Raw genomic sequence first — 20,524 nt, 5'->3', positions numbered from 1 at the left:
ATTCGGTTTTTTGAGACTAAGGAAAAACTGAAGGTAACGAGCGATGAAGATAATTTATATAACTTTAATTAATCTCGCAAATATGTTGAAAGACCTCCCAGTGCGATGAGAGATAATTAATCAGCTGCATGTTCATTATTCTAAGACTACTTTGTTTATTTAAGTTGCCTAACAAGAGATTTAGATTGGTCAAGAAAAGGCATGCAGCCCACATTCATACTGGATTCCTCGCCCGGATTAACAGATCAGCAACCACTGGATTGCAACTGGATCAGTGTCTCGACCTCTGCGTTATTATAGGCATTGTTCAGTAAAATGACTCATTGTAAAATATTGTTATTAAAGTAAAATTATGTACTCGTAGGCCGCTGACCGAAAACGGAAATTCTCATTCTCAACATCTCTATTACAAAACGAATCGCGTTCGCTATTGCTTGTATGAATATTAATATACTAAAGGTTTTGTTGCCTTATCGGCCATTACCGCTGTATTTGAAAGTATGTAGGTATGTGGAGTAAGGCCGCGGAAGACCACCTGCCGTGATTACTATACCAACCGATTCAGACATTATGATTGAAATAAACTATTGTCGAATAATCGTAACGTTACGGTATAAAACAATAACGAGCATACTATGCATGGGTTTGGGTACACGATTAAGTTATTAGGTTATAGACTTTCATCGACAACAACAATAACTTAGAATTCAGATGCACCCATAGATAATTTGTCGGATTTGATACGCATATAATTATAACGAGGCGTTCAGTTAACGCCTAGTTAACTGCACGCTTCATTCGTTAACGGCCTGAACTTTTAATTAGATTACGTTCTTTCACCACCTCAACCTTCATAACCAGGTTATCTGAAATCGTCCTCGTATTCATCAGATTTAATTATAACTTGCTGGATAGTAAAATAAAATATATCCTTTGTAAAGGTAGTGAGTTGTGTGTCGGTATGGTAGGTAGGTACCTAAATCAAACGCTTTATTTCGTTAAGAGAAATTATTAAATTAAGTACAAGTAGGTGAACATCATTTATTGTTTAACAGCCTAATTCTAATTGATTTACGAGGAATTCAGGTGGTAACTATTAGAATAGTGTCAAGAATAGGAAAATTTACGTTGTTATGACCACGCTCAAGCTTATACGAATAATGTATGTTACCGATTATAGAGCAGGAGTGGCAGGAGGCTAATTCACTTTGCATTTATTTATCGTTTATAGACGAGTGATTTGATTTTAATATAGTGTGTCGTAGTCATTGTATTAAGGTCAAATTGTTATAATGAATGTTTCTATCGCTAATGTTTATATATTCAAAGTATATTAAATTCAAAATTTAGCATAACTAATGTGAATATGTGTTTTTCCCAGGCATTAGTGGTATGCGCGTGCGTCGCACTGACGACGGCCCAGTACAACCTGGACTACGGCCTGGACTACAGCGATAGCTTCGCTCCCACCAACTTCGGCGGCCCCCTCCTGAACACCTTGTCGGCCGCCGGTGCCAGAGACCCTAGAGCTAACACCGGTAAGTGAGGATATGTTGCAAAACATAGCACTGTATTCTAGGGCCAAGGTCATTTGGTTAAATTATACATGAGCCGAACGGTGCGCTCTGTTATCAAGTTTAATGGACATAATTGTTAAAAACTTACAACTGGAATACAATTAAAAAAATCCAATGAAAATAGTCACTTTGCGCCGATATTAAAGAGGTTAGAATGCATAGAGCCACAGAACATATTAAAGAGGTTAGAATGGCGATTGTGCACAGTTAGTATCGGAACCGGTGTCGCCGCTCGTTCCTCTCCACATTTACTAACACTCGCGCAACGGTAGTAAAAACTATAGCTAGCGCCTTGTATGCGTGGTGAATGGATACGCCTCCTTTAAACAGTTGACGTCTAGATTCTTAATCTGAACGTTATTGTGGCGCAAAAAGGCATGTTTACTTCATTTTCGGTCAGCGCGGGCGAGTAGCATGCGAGCGTTTGCTCAAAACCCCGCGGCGACACATACCCTGCTCGCATCGCCATTCTACTTGTTCTGTGGCCGCGCCCAAATCTAGTCACTGATCAGTTTGAAATGTCAAAATGTTAATATCTGGAAATTCATAATTATCTAATGAATGTCAACGTGAAATCGTTTTAAGTAACAAGTTTGACCAAGTAGATACAGTCAGAGCACCAATCAACACATATTTATTTTATTGCCATAGTGCAAAATCTACATAAGAAGATACATAATCTTATGGCGGTGAGCTTATATAACTGGTTTCAATGCAAACCAACCCAGTAACTACCCTACCTGCCTACTTTATCGCGATGACTACATTGTAGAAGCTAACTGCTTCGCTTTGGCAAGCGACAGAATTTGAAAGTGTTATTAAAAACATCAAATTACATGAAATTATAACGTTTATACTTATCACACTGTCACTACAGAATCGGCGCAGAGCTTAGAGCTAATAAAGCTTTTACACCATTTTATTGGATTCACTACGTGTATTTGTATACATCTATATGGGCTATATTGTAACAAATAAATAATATGAACCACTTGTTTCTGATTTAGTTGAGGACTCCTATAATTTCGCAGTACAATCAGAATCAAACAGTGAAAATAAATACAGTTACTTGTTAACTTCGGATAGAGTCTCTTAGACTCTTCTCTTACGGAACAGGCTCTATCCGTAGGTAAAGTCTCCGTCAATAGAACTTACTAACTATGTAAACAAACAACGTAACTTTGTTTTATCACTGTTTCTCTTTGAATTTTCACACCACCTCATCAAACACCATTGAAACCATACACATATACTATTGAAACGGTCCGTTCCGTAAAATACGTAAACATATAACTGTATCTTGGATATTTATTAAAAGTTAAAATGGTTTCATAAGTTAGGTTATTAGGACCTGATGGAATGACGTTTTTGTTTCTTTTAAATTCTACAATTGTCTATGATGGGTAGTGTTGTGACTAAAGTTTGTGTGTGTGACTAAAATACATCAATACATCATTCTTAAGTACCAATTTGTCTTCTGATCGTGATTAAACAAATTAAAAATAAGTAGGTAACTACTTGTTTTTTACTTTAGGTATTTTATTATTCGATATTATTCGATATGGTTTGACATTAGTAAAGTAGTAAGTAAGAGTCTTGCCCATCACTAGTAAATTCATCATTCAGAGACAATTTCAATATGGCGGTTTGTTTACACAGTTAGCAAGTTCTATTGACGGAGACTTTAGGTAGTTACACTCGTGACATTACTTAATTACGTTTCTTAATAGGAATAAAACCAAACTGTGAGCCACTTCGGTGGCCGCTTGACCTGTAGTAAACAATTTTACTGCTTACTATTTTTATTACGGTAGTTGACGCAATTTTACAATTTAATAGTTAGATCACTTAGAATATGATTAGTAATAGAACATATCATTTTTATTAAAACTTTAAGACTGCTAATCTGCTGTTCAAAAGATACATTGTACTAAGAGCTGCCCGAAATTAAATTGAGAAGCTGAGATGGTATTAAAGCTAAAAGAAACATTTAAGCTTAGACAAAGTTACTTGGTCAAGTTGCACAATGTTAAAGGGCTTAGTAATGAGGAGAGTTACTGTGGCTTAGTGGAAGTGACATTTCGTTATCATCACTGTTTGTCTTAAGCGGCTGTTGACTCGGAGCAATCATTCAAGCACAAGACACAATGATGCAAGTGCCCTTGCGTCGCAAATATGAGACGTTATCTATGAAAACACCGAGTACACCCTAAGATTACGCAAAATAATGGAAAGACAGCAAGAAGCTAACTTCAATCTAATAATCTCAAGTGTAGCATTTGATGGGGAACATGATAACGAAATCTTTATATTAAATCAAAAATTGCATCATATATATTTCAAACACGAGTGAAAAGACCAAATATTTCGAACTAAACAAAAAAAGGGATCAAACCGAGCAATATGCATTGTCTAACTACAAGAGAAAAAAACTCATGGCACATGCACTGACTCTTATCGCACAGGATTTTAGACCAACTTCATCGCTCACCTTTATCAAGCCTACAGACATGGAAGACAAGCAACCGGTTTTTTCGATAAACAGACGATGTCGAGACGGAGTAGTATAGTTATAGTCCATTCAAATGTTCAATGTATTAGCAATAAGTTAGAAGACCTGGAAATGTTAGCTGTAAATACATCTTGTGACGTTCTCTGTATCACAGAAACTTGGTTAACCGACTTGCAAGCTCGGGTAGTAAATATTAACAATTACAACGTAGCTTCTCTTTTTTGCAGAAATAAAAATAAACACGGCGGTGTTGCCATTTTAGTGAGGAAATCTCTAAAGTACAAAGTTAGAAACGATTTTAATAAGTTATCAGTAGAAAAACATTGTGAGCTAACAGCAGTCGAATTAAAATCACCAAAGGTTATTATTATAGCAGTTTATCGTGCACAATATGACATAAAAATTTTCGAAGATACTATATCAAAAGTCTTAGCAAAAGCTCAACACGAAAATAAGCAAGTTGTTGTAACGGGTGATTTTAATCTTGACTTCTTAAAAACTTGTCAGTCCGTGCGCTGTTTTAAGAATATACTAAAAAATTTCGGTTTTAAAGCAATAATAAATAAACCCACAAGAATCTCAAACCAATCAGCAACATGCATTGACAACTTTTTTATTAACTTTAGTCATAAGATAGTGGAGGGCAGGGTCCTGGAATATAAGGTATCAGACCATAATGCGATTAAACTTGAAGTAAAATGTCCCCTGTTTAAACAAGCAAAAAGCAATAACATATATACTAGAGTATTTAATAATAATAGCTGTAATTATTTTCACTACCTTTTCAATAAAGACATTAAATTGAGAAACGCAGTCCTAGAAGCCAACGGGGCTAACAATAAAGTAACCACTTTAATAAATGGAATCAACCACTATTACAATATCGCGTTTCCTGAGAAGAAAGTACAAGTTAGGTCCAATTCTACATCTTGGATAACGCCTGGGATAAAGGTTTCGAGAGATAATCTAAATAAAATGGAACTGCTTCAAGACTTCTCACCGACTGATGAGAGAAAAGAAAAGATTAAGGCCTACAAGAAACATCTTAAGAAAGTTATGATATCTGCCAAAAGGCTGAGCCATTTAGAAAGAATACAAAAATCGGCTGATAAGATAAAAGAATCATGGAAAATCATAAAAGAAGAAGCTGTATGTGGATCAGACAAGACAACGGGCATACCAAATAAACTTCTTAATCATGAAAATTACACATACACGAGTAACCACGAAGAAATGGCTAATATCTTCAATAAATTCTTTACGACAGTGGCCCACAGGATAAGCGGACATTTAGACATCTCGTCAGAAACATGCATAGAATACCTTAACAACAAAAAAAATACCACCTAAAAAAATCGTATTTCATGCAGTTACACCTAAAGAGTTAATGACAATAATACGCACTCTAAAAATAAAGAAATCTAAAGATGTATTACAAATGGACACCAGATGTCTTAAGCTTATTAGTTTTAATGATAACATTATGGAACTTCTTTTAGAAAGTATAAACTGCTGCATTAGGGAAGGGGTATTTCCAGATGTATTGAAGATAGGCAGAGTAGTACCGATATATAAGAAAGGAAATACTCCAGATCCGAACAATTATAGACCGGTTTGTATTTTGCCTGTCTTTTCAAAATTACTAGAGTCAGCACTAAAGTCGAGAATAGTAACATTCTTCGAAGAAAATGAGCTTTTTACGCACTGCCAATATGGATTCCGAGCCAACAAAAGTACGGGGGCTGCGATTAGAAGAGTATTAGACTTTGTGCTTGAATCCTTGGATACGTCACAACAATGTGCTAGCATATTTTGTGACTTATCTAAGGCGTTCGATTGCCTTAGGCACGACATTCTTCTGACGAAGCTCACGTACTACGGCTTTAATGGAACAGCTTTAGATATGATGTCATCGTACATGAAAGAACGTAGTCAAATCGTGCAGGTTGGATCAAGCAAATCGGAATTTAAAAACAATGATGTCGGAATACCACAGGGTTCGATTCTGGGCCCTGTGTTATTCCTGATATACGTAAACGATCTACCATCAAATATTCCAGACTATGCACAAGTCACTCTATTTGCTGACGACACTCACGTGGGAGTGAGGCACGCGAAAGTCGACTTAATGGAGGAAGAGCTGATACAAATCCAACGTAGCCTACAGAACTGGTTCCAGGCAAACGGGATAGTACTGAATACCGACAAGACCATAAATGTTAAATATAGAACAAATTCTCGAATAGACAAAAATCCATCTACTCTTAAGTATCAAGATTGCAATAAGTTTTTAGGATATATAATAGATAATAAATTAACACATAAAGATCACATACAGAAACTTTGTAGCAAACTCTCTTCGGCAAATTTTGCGTTACTTAAGCTCAAACCTCTAATAAATTCAGGAACTTTAAAGATGGTCTACTATGCGTATATTCAATCCTTACTAAATTACGCAATAACTATATGGGGAAATGCATCGGATATTCAAAAAGTACTAGTACTACAGAAGCGTTCTATGAGGATCATGAGCGGTGTCAACCGACGGGACTCGGCCAAACCTCTCTTTGGAAAACTAGGCATAATGACGGTAATCTCGTTATTTATCTATAATTCCTTGCTAGAAATTCACAAACAAGCGGATTCTCTTCTAAAATTATCTGACATACACAATTATAACACGCGATCCAGGCACAAATTGCTTTTACCAAATGTGCGGCTTAAAAAATGTCAAAAACAGGGCGTTTACTTAAAGATCAAAATGTTCAATAAACTGCCATTAGAAATAACTAACTTGCCAATACATAGTTTTAAAAATAAAATATCTAATTATTTCAGGAAGCATGCCTTCTACTCTGTGACCGAATATTTAAACTGCAATATTGACATAAATAACTTTGCATAATGTTAAATAGGCTAGTGAAGGGAAATTTTATAATTATTTTGATTGACAACAATTACTTTTAATTCATTTCTATTATACAATGTATTGTACTTATTTTAAGTATTCGATTGCCTGTAACGACATACCATGTAATGCACATATTACTTTATGGTGAATAAATGAAAATGAAATGAAATGAAATGAAAAGGGACCTTATTGTCGATGGCGGTTACGCCATTATTAACGATGCTCCGATATAAATACAATGCCGCGCGACGCTGTGCGGCGTAAGCGCCATCGACAATAAGGTCCCTTTTCATAGATAATGCCCCATATGTTATAATCGGAATAGATTAAACATTACCTATTGTAATTGTTGAAGATTATAATTTTGAGAACATACAATTCCCATGTATTAATTTAATATACACATGGATGCGCACCTATAAAGATGACTTGGCGTTAATCGGTTGATATGTTCGATTCAACTCTTCTACTCAGACGATCGAGTCTAGCTTGGAAACTGTTCCGATTCCCTGTCGTCTATTATGAGGTTAATGGTCCATTTCAATATGTACTAAACTTTAACAGAACTACTCTGTTAGTAGTATCTAATCACTCTATTGTAATAATTAAGTAATTTGATGAAAAATACTTAAGTCGTTTGATCTACTATAGATTATTTACAGCTAACGATAAAATCCATGCAAAGTAAGCTAGCTAAGTAATCCTTTTCTCTTACTTTAACGGTTTACTAATATCAGCCACATAAAACTAGACACAGCACACCATATATTATTAGTTTGCCAATATTTAATTAGATAATAGCTTAATTTTATATGACAGTTGCGTTGGTGTTGTAAGTAGAGTGTTTTAATCAAGACATAGAGCACTGCAGCGCCCCTGGCTGTTATGAAAACAATTGCACTTCGATGGTTATCATACTGGTGGTTACAAAATATAATTTATCTTCCAAGTTGATTGCCATTTTACACTGGCCAAATTACTATATTTAAACTCCGATTAAGGCGACTTCATAGCTGAGTAACTGAAGTTTAATCGTCAACTTATAATTATATTGTCAAGTGTGAGACTGACAAAATAATCATTATTTCTTGCAACTAATATAAAAGTAGGTAGTCGGTACTTTATTGACTAATTGTAGCAAAATCTAGCTAGTATTGCAGTTCGATATATAGTGATAGCATTCTCATAACATATGTTTTATTATTATTTGATACTTACGAACTTACTTACGAACCAAATCCCCACAAAATTCCTGGAAGACCTCCTGACAAATGGCGGTCAAGAGGGACCCAACCCATCAGGATAGAGCGTCATGGCGCTGCCATACAAGGACGATAGAAATGGGACTAATAGGAAGAATAATTTACTGACCAATCCGATCCGTTCCCTGCAAAACTTGAAACAGTTAACAGCAACGACGCGACGTCGGCTCAAAATACGTAATGTTTATAAAGTGTGTTGAAATTCATATTATGTAGGTACCTATAAGTATAGTTACCTCTATAGTATAGTTATGTATTATCGTGCGTAATATGACGAAAGTAAAATAATTAAAGTTTCAATGTCAATGTCTATGTCATTATCCATGCAGCATTATTAGCACTATTGACAATCACGAACATTACTAGAGCTTTCTTCTCTTTTTTAACCGACTTCCAAATCTCAAAAGGAGGAGGTTATCAATTCAGTTGTATTATTATGTTTTGGTTTTGTTTTTTTATTACCAAATTGCTTTGTCAGTTAAAATCACTGATGATTCGCTATTCAAATTAAAGAATTTAATAACTGAAAAGTTACACAATTAGAATAATTATCTACCTATAGTAAAGTGGTTCTTCAGATACAAACCTGATAGGGTCCATCCATATATTGTCGCATATATCTCAATTGAATTTGAGCGAAAGCAAAAGTTATAGTCAGCTATTAGGAGCAAACCTGATTGCGACTTATTTGTATTTAGCACATCTCTATGTAATGAATATTTATTACGAAAAATCGTGATTTTGTCCAAATTTCACTCGTCAGGTATCAAACACACAATGATTATCGGCGCTTGAAAGTAGTTTTTATACGCAGCTCTGCTAATGCAAGTGAACAATTACTAGTATGCTGTAAAATAGTCGGTATAAAAGAACGGTCACAACTCGTCAACAACTAAAATATAATAGTAATGTGATTACGTATTAAAGTCGCTGTGTGACGGTCTGATTTGCATAAGGCGTTGCTATGGACTAGAATTCTTGTTAGAAAAACACAAAAGTGTGATGTAGATAGCAATAGTTATTTGTTTTATAAGGGGGCAAAGTTGTTGTTTAACTCCTCGTGCCAATATTGATACCTGAGCACGCGAAATACTCCAAAATTGAACCGCGAGTGTAGCAAGTGACTCGAAAACAAAATCTTAAGCAAAATGCAATTTCAAAAAACTCATGCATTTAAATTACTAAAGACTTCCTTTACAAGCAGGTGTAGTGAAAAAGTACTTAAAAAGTTTATCACAAAAGAAAACTAGGTTTTTGTACGAGTGGGATTATTTATGCATCCATTAATATTTGGTAAATATAATGGGCTAATGTTATACTTGTCATTAATTCTTGGAGCAAGTTTCGTAAGTACAATTTGGATGTGTATTTATGTCGGTGCGACAAAGCAGTGGGAGGAAGTCATGCGCATTATACTTGGAGTTAATGACAGCTAACTAGCAGGCCCGTGAGTACAATAACCCATAAATCATTATTGGGTAATATTTTTATTGCCCGCCCAAGGGACTGAAGGGCAGACCCTTTTACTAGCTTTTGTAGGTATAGGTAGTTGTTAAAGATCAACGCCAGATTTTTAAAGTACGTAAGTCTGTCAATAAGGAGAGAGTGTTGCGAGGATTTCTAGGCACGAGGGTTAAACAAATTTTGCCACTGTACTCAGTTGTTTTTGTTTTACTAAACACAAAAAAATTCAGCAATAGTAAAACATTGAACCAAATAAAATCCAAATGAACATTAAAAAATATTTATCAATTTAAAAGGAAACAACTCAAAATTCACAACTTTCTCATCCGTTTTTGAACAATCCAGAGAGCTTATGAGTTGGTGTGGTGAAAAAGCTATTAATTAGATAAAGAAATATACGGTTATTTAACAAGATGTAAAATAACCTTAACTAGATCGTCTATTGAGTAATATTAGAAATCTTCTAACAGGATATAGGTACCTACTAATACTTAATTAAATTAACGATCACTCGATCAGCGTGATCAATATTCAGTGAGTAAGTATTGAATGAAGCTGTGGCGCAGATATGTTTACATAGGGAAGGTTAGCTTGCGTAACAATGTAAATTGGTTTTGTGTCATCATTTACCTCAGGACCGATCCTGATTATTCACTAGCAAAAAGCAGAGCTTTGTAAGGGCTCGCGGAGTTTTTTTACCTAAACGTACCGGACCGCGACTTTGAATGCAGTCCGGGGCTTGTTCCATGTTCGATCGAGTGGGTACGTAATAAGTCCGTTAAGGACCGCAGCTATAAGTGAGAGCAAGAAAGAAATATATCTACCAATTGGACCCCGGTCGCTGTCCGGTACGCTTGTCTGTTACAACTTTTACTTTGTCCATTAAAAACGCGTCCAAACGACTAAATCAAATTTCCAATACCATCCACACGTAATATACAATTTCATAAGCGCTTATTTTTTGTAAGGAAGATAGATAGATAGATAGATAGATAGATAGATAGATAGATAGATCTTTATTGTACAACCGTGTTACAGAGGTGTTAAATAGTAGTTACATGTGAGTTTCAACGGTAACCCAACTCGGGTATACAATGCACACTTAAAACTAACTTAAAACTAAGAAACACATAACTATTGTACACATACATAGCATGTATGAATTATTGATATTAATATAATTCAAAGAAATCCTTGAGAGAATAGAATTCATTCTTTATAAGCCATTTTTTTAAACTACGCATAAACTCTGTGTCATCTAACATTTTTAATTCGTCTGGAAGCTGATTAAAGGCGCGAATGGCAGTAATATATGTGCTTTTATCGTAAGTTTTATTATTGACTAGAGGCAGTTTTAAGTTATACTTATATTGAGAGCGAAGGTTGTCGCGGAGGGAAGCTAATGTTGTAAAATAATTCTTGTTGCTCTTAAGAAATTTACAGAGTTCGTATATATATATGCCAGTTAAGGTTAGAAAACCTTTGTCCCTGAAAACATTTTGCAGTGATTGTCTGTAGTTCATACGATAGATAGTTCTTATGCACCTCTTTTGCAAAATAAATGTTGACTGCACATCTACGGAATTACCCCAGTATATGACACCATACGTCAATAGAGAATATATGTTTGCGTAGTACGACTGCCAACTGCGAAGCCAACTGGCTTTCCTACATAATGTTGGGTCAGCGAGCCAATGTCCTTGAATTTATTAATGCGTCCACACCACACAATTGAGCGTAAAACTATCCCGTCTGCACACCTATTGGCGGTAATAATGCTGCTCCGCACATAAACTTATTATTACTTATCAAACTTATCAAGACGAGTGAGATGACCAAAACAGCGTGTGCCTATATGTTGCAACAAACGTGAGTTCCACTAAATACTGCCAGGATTCAGCTTCAGCTCTATCGTGAGTATCTCCTAAGTGCTCTTAAAGACGAGTCGGATGTCCAAAACAGCGTGTGTCTATGTTGCACCAAACCCGAGCTCCACTAGGTACTGTCAGGGTTCAGCATCAGCTCTATCTTGGGTACTACTCTCCTAAGTGCTCATCAAGACGAGTGAGATGACCAAAACATCGTGTGCCTATATTGCAACAAACCTGAGTTCCACTAAATACTGCCAGGGTTCAGCTACAGCTCTATTTTGGGTATCTCCCAAGTGCTCAAAAAAAACTATTCGGAGGACCAAAACAGCGTTTGCCTATGTTGCACCAAACCTGAGTTCCAATAGGTACTGCCAGGGTTCAGCATCTGGGGTACTGCTCTCCCAAGTGCTCATTCTGACGAGTCGGATGTCCAAAACAGCGTGTATCTATGTTGCACCAAACCTGAGTTCTACTAGGTACAGCCAGGGTTTAGCATCAGCTCATCAGCTCTATCTTGGGTACTGCTCTCCCAAATGCCCATCAAGACGTGTCGAATGACTAAAACAGCATGTGCCTATGTTGCACCAAACCTGAGTTCCACTAGGTACAGCCAGGGTTCAGCATCAGCTCAATCTTGGGTACTACTCTCCTAAGTGCTCATCAAGACGAGTCGGATGACCAAAACAACGTGTGCATATGTTGTATTAAACCCGAGCTCCACTAGGTACTGCCAGGGTTCAGCATCAGCTCTATCTTGGGTACTGCTCTACCAAGTGATCATCATGACGAGTCGGATGTCCAACCCAGTGTGTGTCTATGTTGCACCAAACCTGAGTTCCGCTAGGTACAGCCAGGGTTCAGCATCAGCTCAGCTCTACCGTACTGCTCTCCCAAGTGCTCATCAAGACGTGTCGAATTACTAAAACAGCGTGTGCCTATGTTGCACCAAACCTGAGTTCCACTAGGTACTGTCAGGGTTCTGGGTCATTTTGTTGAACAGCACGCCGACGTTGCAATTGGCGTGCAGTCGGCGTGCAGTTTCCATACAAGTTATCTATATGCTTAGTTATGCTTATCTTTATTTATAATTATGGCAGTTCCTAGCAATAGTAACACTAAAATTGTTTCTCGAACTGAAAATACCCGATTTAAATTTGCTAACACAACATAACTGATCAGTTCATCGGCGTCACAGGACAGAACATACGAGTAATTTGACCTCCGCAGTGAATATGTCGTAGTCAGATCGTATAATCCGCCGTATTACATTACGGCTAGCCGTTTTACAAAACAGGGGCGTTTTGAAATACGGCGGTTCGACGATTAGCCGGATTGTCATTGCGATACGTTCTTCAATAAGGCGGCCTACGTTTAGCCGCATCGTATCTACTATTTAGATTGTAGAGTGACCAGTTCTTTCGGTCGCCTACGTAACCGGAGTTTGACAATGATTGCAATTTAATTTATTTTTACCATGGTACCACCGCACTACATGTATTTCTTTTCCAAAACATTTCCTTCACAACTTAAATAGACGGAGCCCCGCAAGCGGGGCTCCTATTTCTGGGCGGTTTGCCCTTCGGGCTTCTCTACCTAACGAACCTAACCTACTTACCTACCTACGCTTTTTTCCCCAAAGTGTAATGTTTTCATGGACGTCTCACTAAATCAATAGGTAGGTAGGTTAGGTTCGTTAGGTAGCTTTAGATGCCCGAAGGGCAAACCGCTCAGAAATAGGGGCCCCGCGAAGCGGGGCTCCGTCTAGTTAAGTTGCGAAGAAAATGTTTCTTGAAAAGAAACAGTCTGACGAACTCCAGATTTGATGGACACCCCAGCGTTTTTCATAGTTTGTTGTTGTTATGTCAGGCAGCGCCTAGAGTGTTAAAAATGGAAACTAAAAACTGTCAAAGCGGCGGCTAATGACTCGCTGTATTACATTACGGCTAGCCGTGTTGAAGAACGTATGGCGCCGAATACATTCCGGCGGATTTTCATTCAGCCGTATTCAATCCGGCTAATCGTCGAACCGCCGCATTTCAAAACGCCCCTGATTTGTAAAACGGCTAGCCGTAATGTAATACGGCGGATTATACGATCCGACTGCGACAAATATACAGCAAGATTGAATGTTCCAATATTCAGAGAAACTTAATTGCTAAATTGGGAATCAAACCGAGCGAAGCGAGATGGGTCAGAATCTAAAATTTTAACCCTTTTTAGGGTTCCGTAGCCAAATGGCAAAAAACGGAACCCTTATAGATTCGTCATGTCTGTCTGTCTGTCTGTCTGTCCGTCTGTCTGTCCGTCCGTATGTCACAGCCACTTTTCTCCGAAACTATACGAACTATACTGTTGAAACTTGGTAAGTAGATGTATTCTGTGAACCGCATTAAGATTTTCACACAAAAATAGAAAAAAAAACAATACATTTTTGGGGTTCCCCATACTTCGAACTGAAACTCAAAAATTTTTTTTTTCATCAAACCCATACGTGTGGGGTATCTATATAGGTCTTCAAAAATGATATTGAGGTTTCTAATATCATTTTTTTCTAAACTGAATAGTTTGCGCGAGAGACACTTCCAAAGTGGTAAAATGTGTGCCCCCCCCCCCTGTAACTTCTAAAATAAGAGAATGATAAAACTAAAAAAAATATATGATGTACATTACCATGTAAACTTCCACCGAAAATTGGTTTGAACGAGATCTAGTAAGTAGTTTTTTTTTAATACGTCATAAATCGCCTAAATACGGAACCCTTCATGGGCGAGTCCGACTCGCACTTGGCCGCTTTTTTGTATTTATCGTTGTTAGCACATAGTACATTAGCACGAATTTTAATTCATAATATTTCTAATAGATGGCGCTAGTAGTAATACAAAGTGTTATTCCTTTATTTTATATTTTTAGGTTTATAAAATGATATTTTTATGTTTGATAACACATCTAGACATGAATTTAAATTACTATGTTAAATTTCAAACCTATAAGTGCGATAGTTTTTCAGTAAAGTGTACCACAAGAATGCATAGTTTGTCGAATAGTGATAGGGCTCGCTTCGCTCGCCCTAATGAATAAATGAAGTTGAACTAAGTGCCTTAAAATATCTTAGATTTTGTGAACAGGCAGTGACTAAATAGTTCAACCCTTTTAAATTTCAACGTATTTCCTTGATTTTACCATCCAAATAGCAATCTTCCAAGGCACATGTGTCACATTTTCTGCTCAAGTAGCTGTGTAGCTGCAACAGCATGTCACTCGCCACACTAGCTCGGTTAGAAGGGTCCGATTGACGGGCCGCGCTCGGCGAAGCGCAAAACGCGCAAGTGTGCAGTGCTCCCTAAGTAAATTCAATCTCAATTAATTACGAACCTAATGTAAATATTAATATTATATTTTAAATTTGTAGTCGCCGCTGCTTGCTGGGACTTTGTTTTTGTTATATTTGATTCAAGTTTGCAGTAGATAGTGTTCCTATTTGGCCTAATTGCAAAATATAATAGCTGACATAAATTATGAAAGTCATTAAACCCAATTATCAAATTCTGAATTGTTATGTGGTATATTTACCTCCCACATATATTTGACTGGATATTATAAGGAGGTAAGTAATTCTAGACCAGATAGAATATAACTATTGTTTTTGGTTAGGTACTAACTGAATAATAATAAAAACAGCACAAGAGTATATAATATACAGAGTACAGAATATATAACTAGCAAAAAGCAGAGCTTTGTAAGGGCTCGCGGAGTTTTTTTACCTAAACGTACCGGACCGCGACTTTGAATGCAGTCCGGGGCTTGTTCCATGTTCGATCGAGTGGGTACGTAATAAGTCCGTTAAGGACCGCAGCTATAAGTGAGAGCAAGAAAGAAATATATCTACCAATTGGACCCCGGTCGCTGTCCGGTACGCTTGTCTGTTACAACTTTTACTTTGTCCATTAAAAACGCGTCCAAACGACTAAATCAAATTTCCAATACCATCCACACGTAATATACAATTTCATAAGCGCTTATTTTTTGTAAGGAAGATAGATAGATAGATAGATAGATAGATAGATAGATCTTTATTGTACAACCGTGTTACAGAGGTGTTAAATAGTAGTTACATGTGAGTTTCAACGGTAACCCAACTCGGGTATACAATGCACACTTAAAACTAACTTAAAACTAAGAAACACATAACTATTGTACACATACATAGCATGTATGAATTATTGATATTAATATAATTCAAAGAAATCCTTGAGAGAATAGAATTCATTCTTTATAAGCCATTTTTTTAAACTACGCATAAACTCTGTGTCATCTAACATTTTTAATTCGTCTGGAAGCTGATTAAAGGCGCGAATGGCAGTAATATATGTGCTTTTATCGTAAGTTTTATTATTGACTAGAGGCAGTTTTAAGTTATACTTATATTGAGAGCGAAGGTTGTCGCGGAGGGAAGCTAATGTTGTAAAATAATTCTTGTTGCTCTTAAGAAATTTACAGAGTTCGTATATATATATGCCAGTTAAGGTTAGAAAACCTTTGTCCCTGAAAACATTTTGCAGTGATTGTCTGTAGTTCATACGATAGATAGTTCTTATGCACCTCTTTTGCAAAATAAATGTTGACTGCACATCTACGGAATTACCCCAGTATATGACACCATACGTCAATAGAGAATATATGTTTGCGTAGTACGACTGCCAACTGCGAAGCCAACTGGCTTTCCTACATAATGTTGGGTCAGCGAGCCAATGTCCTTGAATTTATTAATGCGTCCACACCACACAATTGAGCGTAAAACTATCCCGTCTGCACACCTATTGGCGGTAATAATGCTGCTCCGCACATAAACTTATTATTACTTATCAAACTTATCAAGACGAGTGAGATGACCAAAACAGCGTGTGCCTATATGTTGCAACAAACGTGAGTTCCACTAAATACTGCCAGGATTCAGCTTCAGCTCTATCGTGAGTATCTCCTAAGTGCTCTTAAAGACGAGTCGGATGTCCAAAACAGCGTGTGTCTATGTTGCACCAAACCCGAGCTCCACTAGGTACTGTCAGGGTTCAGCATCAGCTCTATCTTGGGTACTACTCTCCTAAGTGCTCATCAAGACGAGTGAGATGACCAAAACATCGTGTGCCTATATTGCAACAAACCTGAGTTCCACTAAATACTGCCAGGGTTCAGCTACAGCTCTATTTTGGGTATCTCCCAAGTGCTCAAAAAAAACTATTCGGAGGACCAAAACAGCGTTTGCCTATGTTGCACCAAACCTGAGTTCCAATAGGTACTGCCAGGGTTCAGCATCTGGGGTACTGCTCTCCCAAGTGCTCATTCTGACGAGTCGGATGTCCAAAACAGCGTGTATCTATGTTGCACCAAACCTGAGTTCTACTAGGTACAGCCAGGGTTTAGCATCAGCTCATCAGCTCTATCTTGGGTACTGCTCTCCCAAATGCCCATCAAGACGTGTCGAATGACTAAAACAGCATGTGCCTATGTTGCACCAAACCTGAGTTCCACTAGGTACAGCCAGGGTTCAGCATCAGCTCAATCTTGGGTACTACTCTCCTAAGTGCTCATCAAGACGAGTCGGATGACCAAAACAACGTGTGCATATGTTGTATTAAACCCGAGCTCCACTAGGTACTGCCAGGGTTCAGCATCAGCTCTATCTTGGGTACTGCTCTACCAAGTGATCATCATGACGAGTCGGATGTCCAACCCAGTGTGTGTCTATGTTGCACCAAACCTGAGTTCCGCTAGGTACAGCCAGGGTTCAGCATCAGCTCAGCTCTACCGTACTGCTCTCCCAAGTGCTCATCAAGACGTGTCGAATTACTAAAACAGCGTGTGCCTATGTTGCACCAAACCTGAGTTCCACTAGGTACTGTCAGGGTTCTGGGTCATTTTGTTGAACAGCACGCCGACGTTGCAATTGGCGTGCAGTCGGCGTGCAGTTTCCATACAAGTTATCTATATGCTTAGTTATGCTTATCTTTATTTATAATTATGGCAGTTCCTAGCAATAGTAACACTAAAATTGTTTCTCGAACTGAAAATACCCGATTTAAATTTGCTAACACAACATAACTGATCAGTTCATCGGCGTCACAGGACAGAACATACGAGTAATTTGACCTCCGCAGTGAATATGTCGTAGTCAGATCGTATAATCCGCCGTATTACATTACGGCTAGCCGTTTTACAAAACAGGGGCGTTTTGAAATACGGCGGTTCGACGATTAGCCGGATTGTCATTGCGATACGTTCTTCAATAAGGCGGCCTACGTTTAGCCGCATCGTATCTACTATTTAGATTGTAGAGTGACCAGTTCTTTCGGTCGCCTACGTAACCGGAGTTTGACAATGATTGCAATTTAATTTATTTTTACCATGGTACCACCGCACTACATGTATTTCTTTTCCAAAACATTTCCTTCACAACTTAAATAGACGGAGCCCCGCAAGCGGGGCTCCTATTTCTGGGCGGTTTGCCCTTCGGGCTTCTCTACCTAACGAACCTAACCTACTTACCTACCTACGCTTTTTTCCCCAAAGTGTAATGTTTTCATGGACGTCTCACTAAATCAATAGGTAGGTAGGTTAGGTTCGTTAGGTAGCTTTAGATGCCCGAAGGGCAAACCGCTCAGAAATAGGGGCCCCGCGAAGCGGGGCTCCGTCTAGTTAAGTTGCGAAGAAAATGTTTCTTGAAAAGAAACAGTCTGACGAACTCCAGATTTGATGGACACCCCAGCGTTTTTCATAGTTTGTTGTTGTTATGTCAGGCAGCGCCTAGAGTGTTAAAAATGGAAACTAAAAACTGTCAAAGCGGCGGCTAATGACTCGCTGTATTACATTACGGCTAGCCGTGTTGAAGAACGTATGGCGCCGAATACATTCCGGCGGATTTTCATTCAGCCGTATTCAATCCGGCTAATCGTCGAACCGCCGCATTTCAAAACGCCCCTGATTTGTAAAACGGCTAGCCGTAATGTAATACGGCGGATTATACGATCCGACTGCGACAAATATACAGCAAGATTGAATGTTCCAATATTCAGAGAAACTTAATTGCTAAATTGGGAATCAAACCGAGCGAAGCGAGATGGGTCAGAATCTAAAATTTTAACCCTTTTTAGGGTTCCGTAGCCAAATGGCAAAAAACGGAACCCTTATAGATTCGTCATGTCTGTCTGTCTGTCTGTCTGTCCGTCTGTCTGTCCGTCCGTATGTCACAGCCACTTTTCTCCGAAACTATACGAACTATACTGTTGAAACTTGGTAAGTAGATGTATTCTGTGAACCGCATTAAGATTTTCACACAAAAATAGAAAAAAAAACAATACATTTTTGGGGTTCCCCATACTTCGAACTGAAACTCAAAAATTTTTTTTTTCATCAAACCCATACGTGTGGGGTATCTATATAGGTCTTCAAAAATGATATTGAGGTTTCTAATATCATTTTTTTCTAAACTGAATAGTTTGCGCGAGAGACACTTCCAAAGTGGTAAAATGTGTGCCCCCCCCCCCTGTAACTTCTAAAATAAGAGAATGATAAAACTAAAAAAAATATATGATGTACATTACCATGTAAACTTCCACCGAAAATTGGTTTGAACGAGATCTAGTAAGTAGTTTTTTTTTAATACGTCATAAATCGCCTAAATACGGAACCCTTCATGGGCGAGTCCGACTCGCACTTGGCCGCTTTTTTGTATTTATCGTTGTTAGCACATAGTACATTAGCACGAATTTTAATTCATAATATTTCTAATAGATGGCGCTAGTAGTAATACAAAGTGTTATTCCTTTATTTTATATTTTTAGGTTTATAAAATGATATTTTTATGTTTGATAACACATCTAGACATGAATTTAAATTACTATGTTAAATTTCAAACCTATAAGTGCGATAGTTTTTCAGTAAAGTGTACCACAAGAATGCATAGTTTGTCGAATAGTGATAGGGCTCGCTTCGCTCGCCCTAATAACTATAATTTTACACATAAATATTTTAGGCACAATAGACAGGATTTTATTATCCTCAAATATGTTAAGGTCTAATTTCTAAAGAAGCGGTATCAGACCACGACTGTATCGTAGTTGATTTAATTGTTCTTGTGGAAGTGGTAATGCGTGTACGTTACAGCCGCGCTCTGTTTACGACCGACCAATGTCAGGTTTGGCAATGGTCATTCAAGGATGGTGCTTCCTTCAAATGTTTATTGACTATTTTACGTCATGATTAAGTATCTTATATGCTAGTCTATTGTATTGGTTTTTGTCTCACAATTAATACAAAGCAGGCATAATAACACACTTCTGGAGTTGGTGGAGGAGAATTTTAATTTCGAGTTGAGCTTGTTATCACTTATGTATAACAATTATGTATCCCGTTACCGTTGTGCCGTGCCGGCTTTTTCCACGGTTTATGGGAATTCCACACTACAACCGCTCCGCTTGACAACTTATTCCAAGAATTGGAGTAGGCACTAGTTTTTACGAAAACGAGCAGGGGAGTTGAACATTTGACCTTCCAACCAGACCACCTTGGGATTAGTCCCGTTTCTGGACGATGTTTTCTTCCCCAAAGTGCGACTAGTATATATCAAATGATTTTTATACCTAAGTTGGCTGCAACTCATTGTTACGCCGGGGTTTGAACCGCCGACCTCGACCCTTAATTGTTACGATTACCTACGCTCAACTATTGGCCCAATTAAAAAAATGCTTCCAAGAGATCACTGCGGTACGATACCGATCACTGAGGTACGACACAGACTTTACAATTATAAATACCTAGCCGCAATTCGTAATTTCAAGCTTCTTACCGATCCATTATAACGTAACTGTAATTATTCTTTAAAGATAATTAAAACCTAGTTTCAAGTACTTTACGACATACCTAATCAGTCATTG

At 37.7% G+C, this 20,524-nt stretch overlaps 1 protein-coding gene across 2 annotated transcripts in view; it reads left to right on the top strand.

The window, feature by feature from the left end:
- Positions 1 to 20,524, top strand: part of LOC134650069 (uncharacterized) — a 62,334-nt gene that overhangs the window by 23,800 nt on the left and 18,010 nt on the right. For both annotated transcript variants that reach the window (XM_063504906.1, XM_063504898.1), the window contains one exon: positions 1,382 to 1,538. In XM_063504906.1, the coding sequence (XP_063360976.1) occupies positions 1,382 to 1,538 (157 nt within the window). The remainder of the gene's footprint in view (positions 1 to 1,381; positions 1,539 to 20,524) is intronic.

Source organism: Cydia amplana, chromosome 1 (genome assembly GCF_948474715.1).
Source record: "Cydia amplana chromosome 1, ilCydAmpl1.1, whole genome shotgun sequence".
NCBI lineage: Eukaryota > Metazoa > Arthropoda > Insecta > Lepidoptera > Tortricidae > Cydia > Cydia amplana.
Note: the sequence above shows the minus strand (reverse complement) of the source record. Positions and strands in the feature narration are given on the sequence as shown.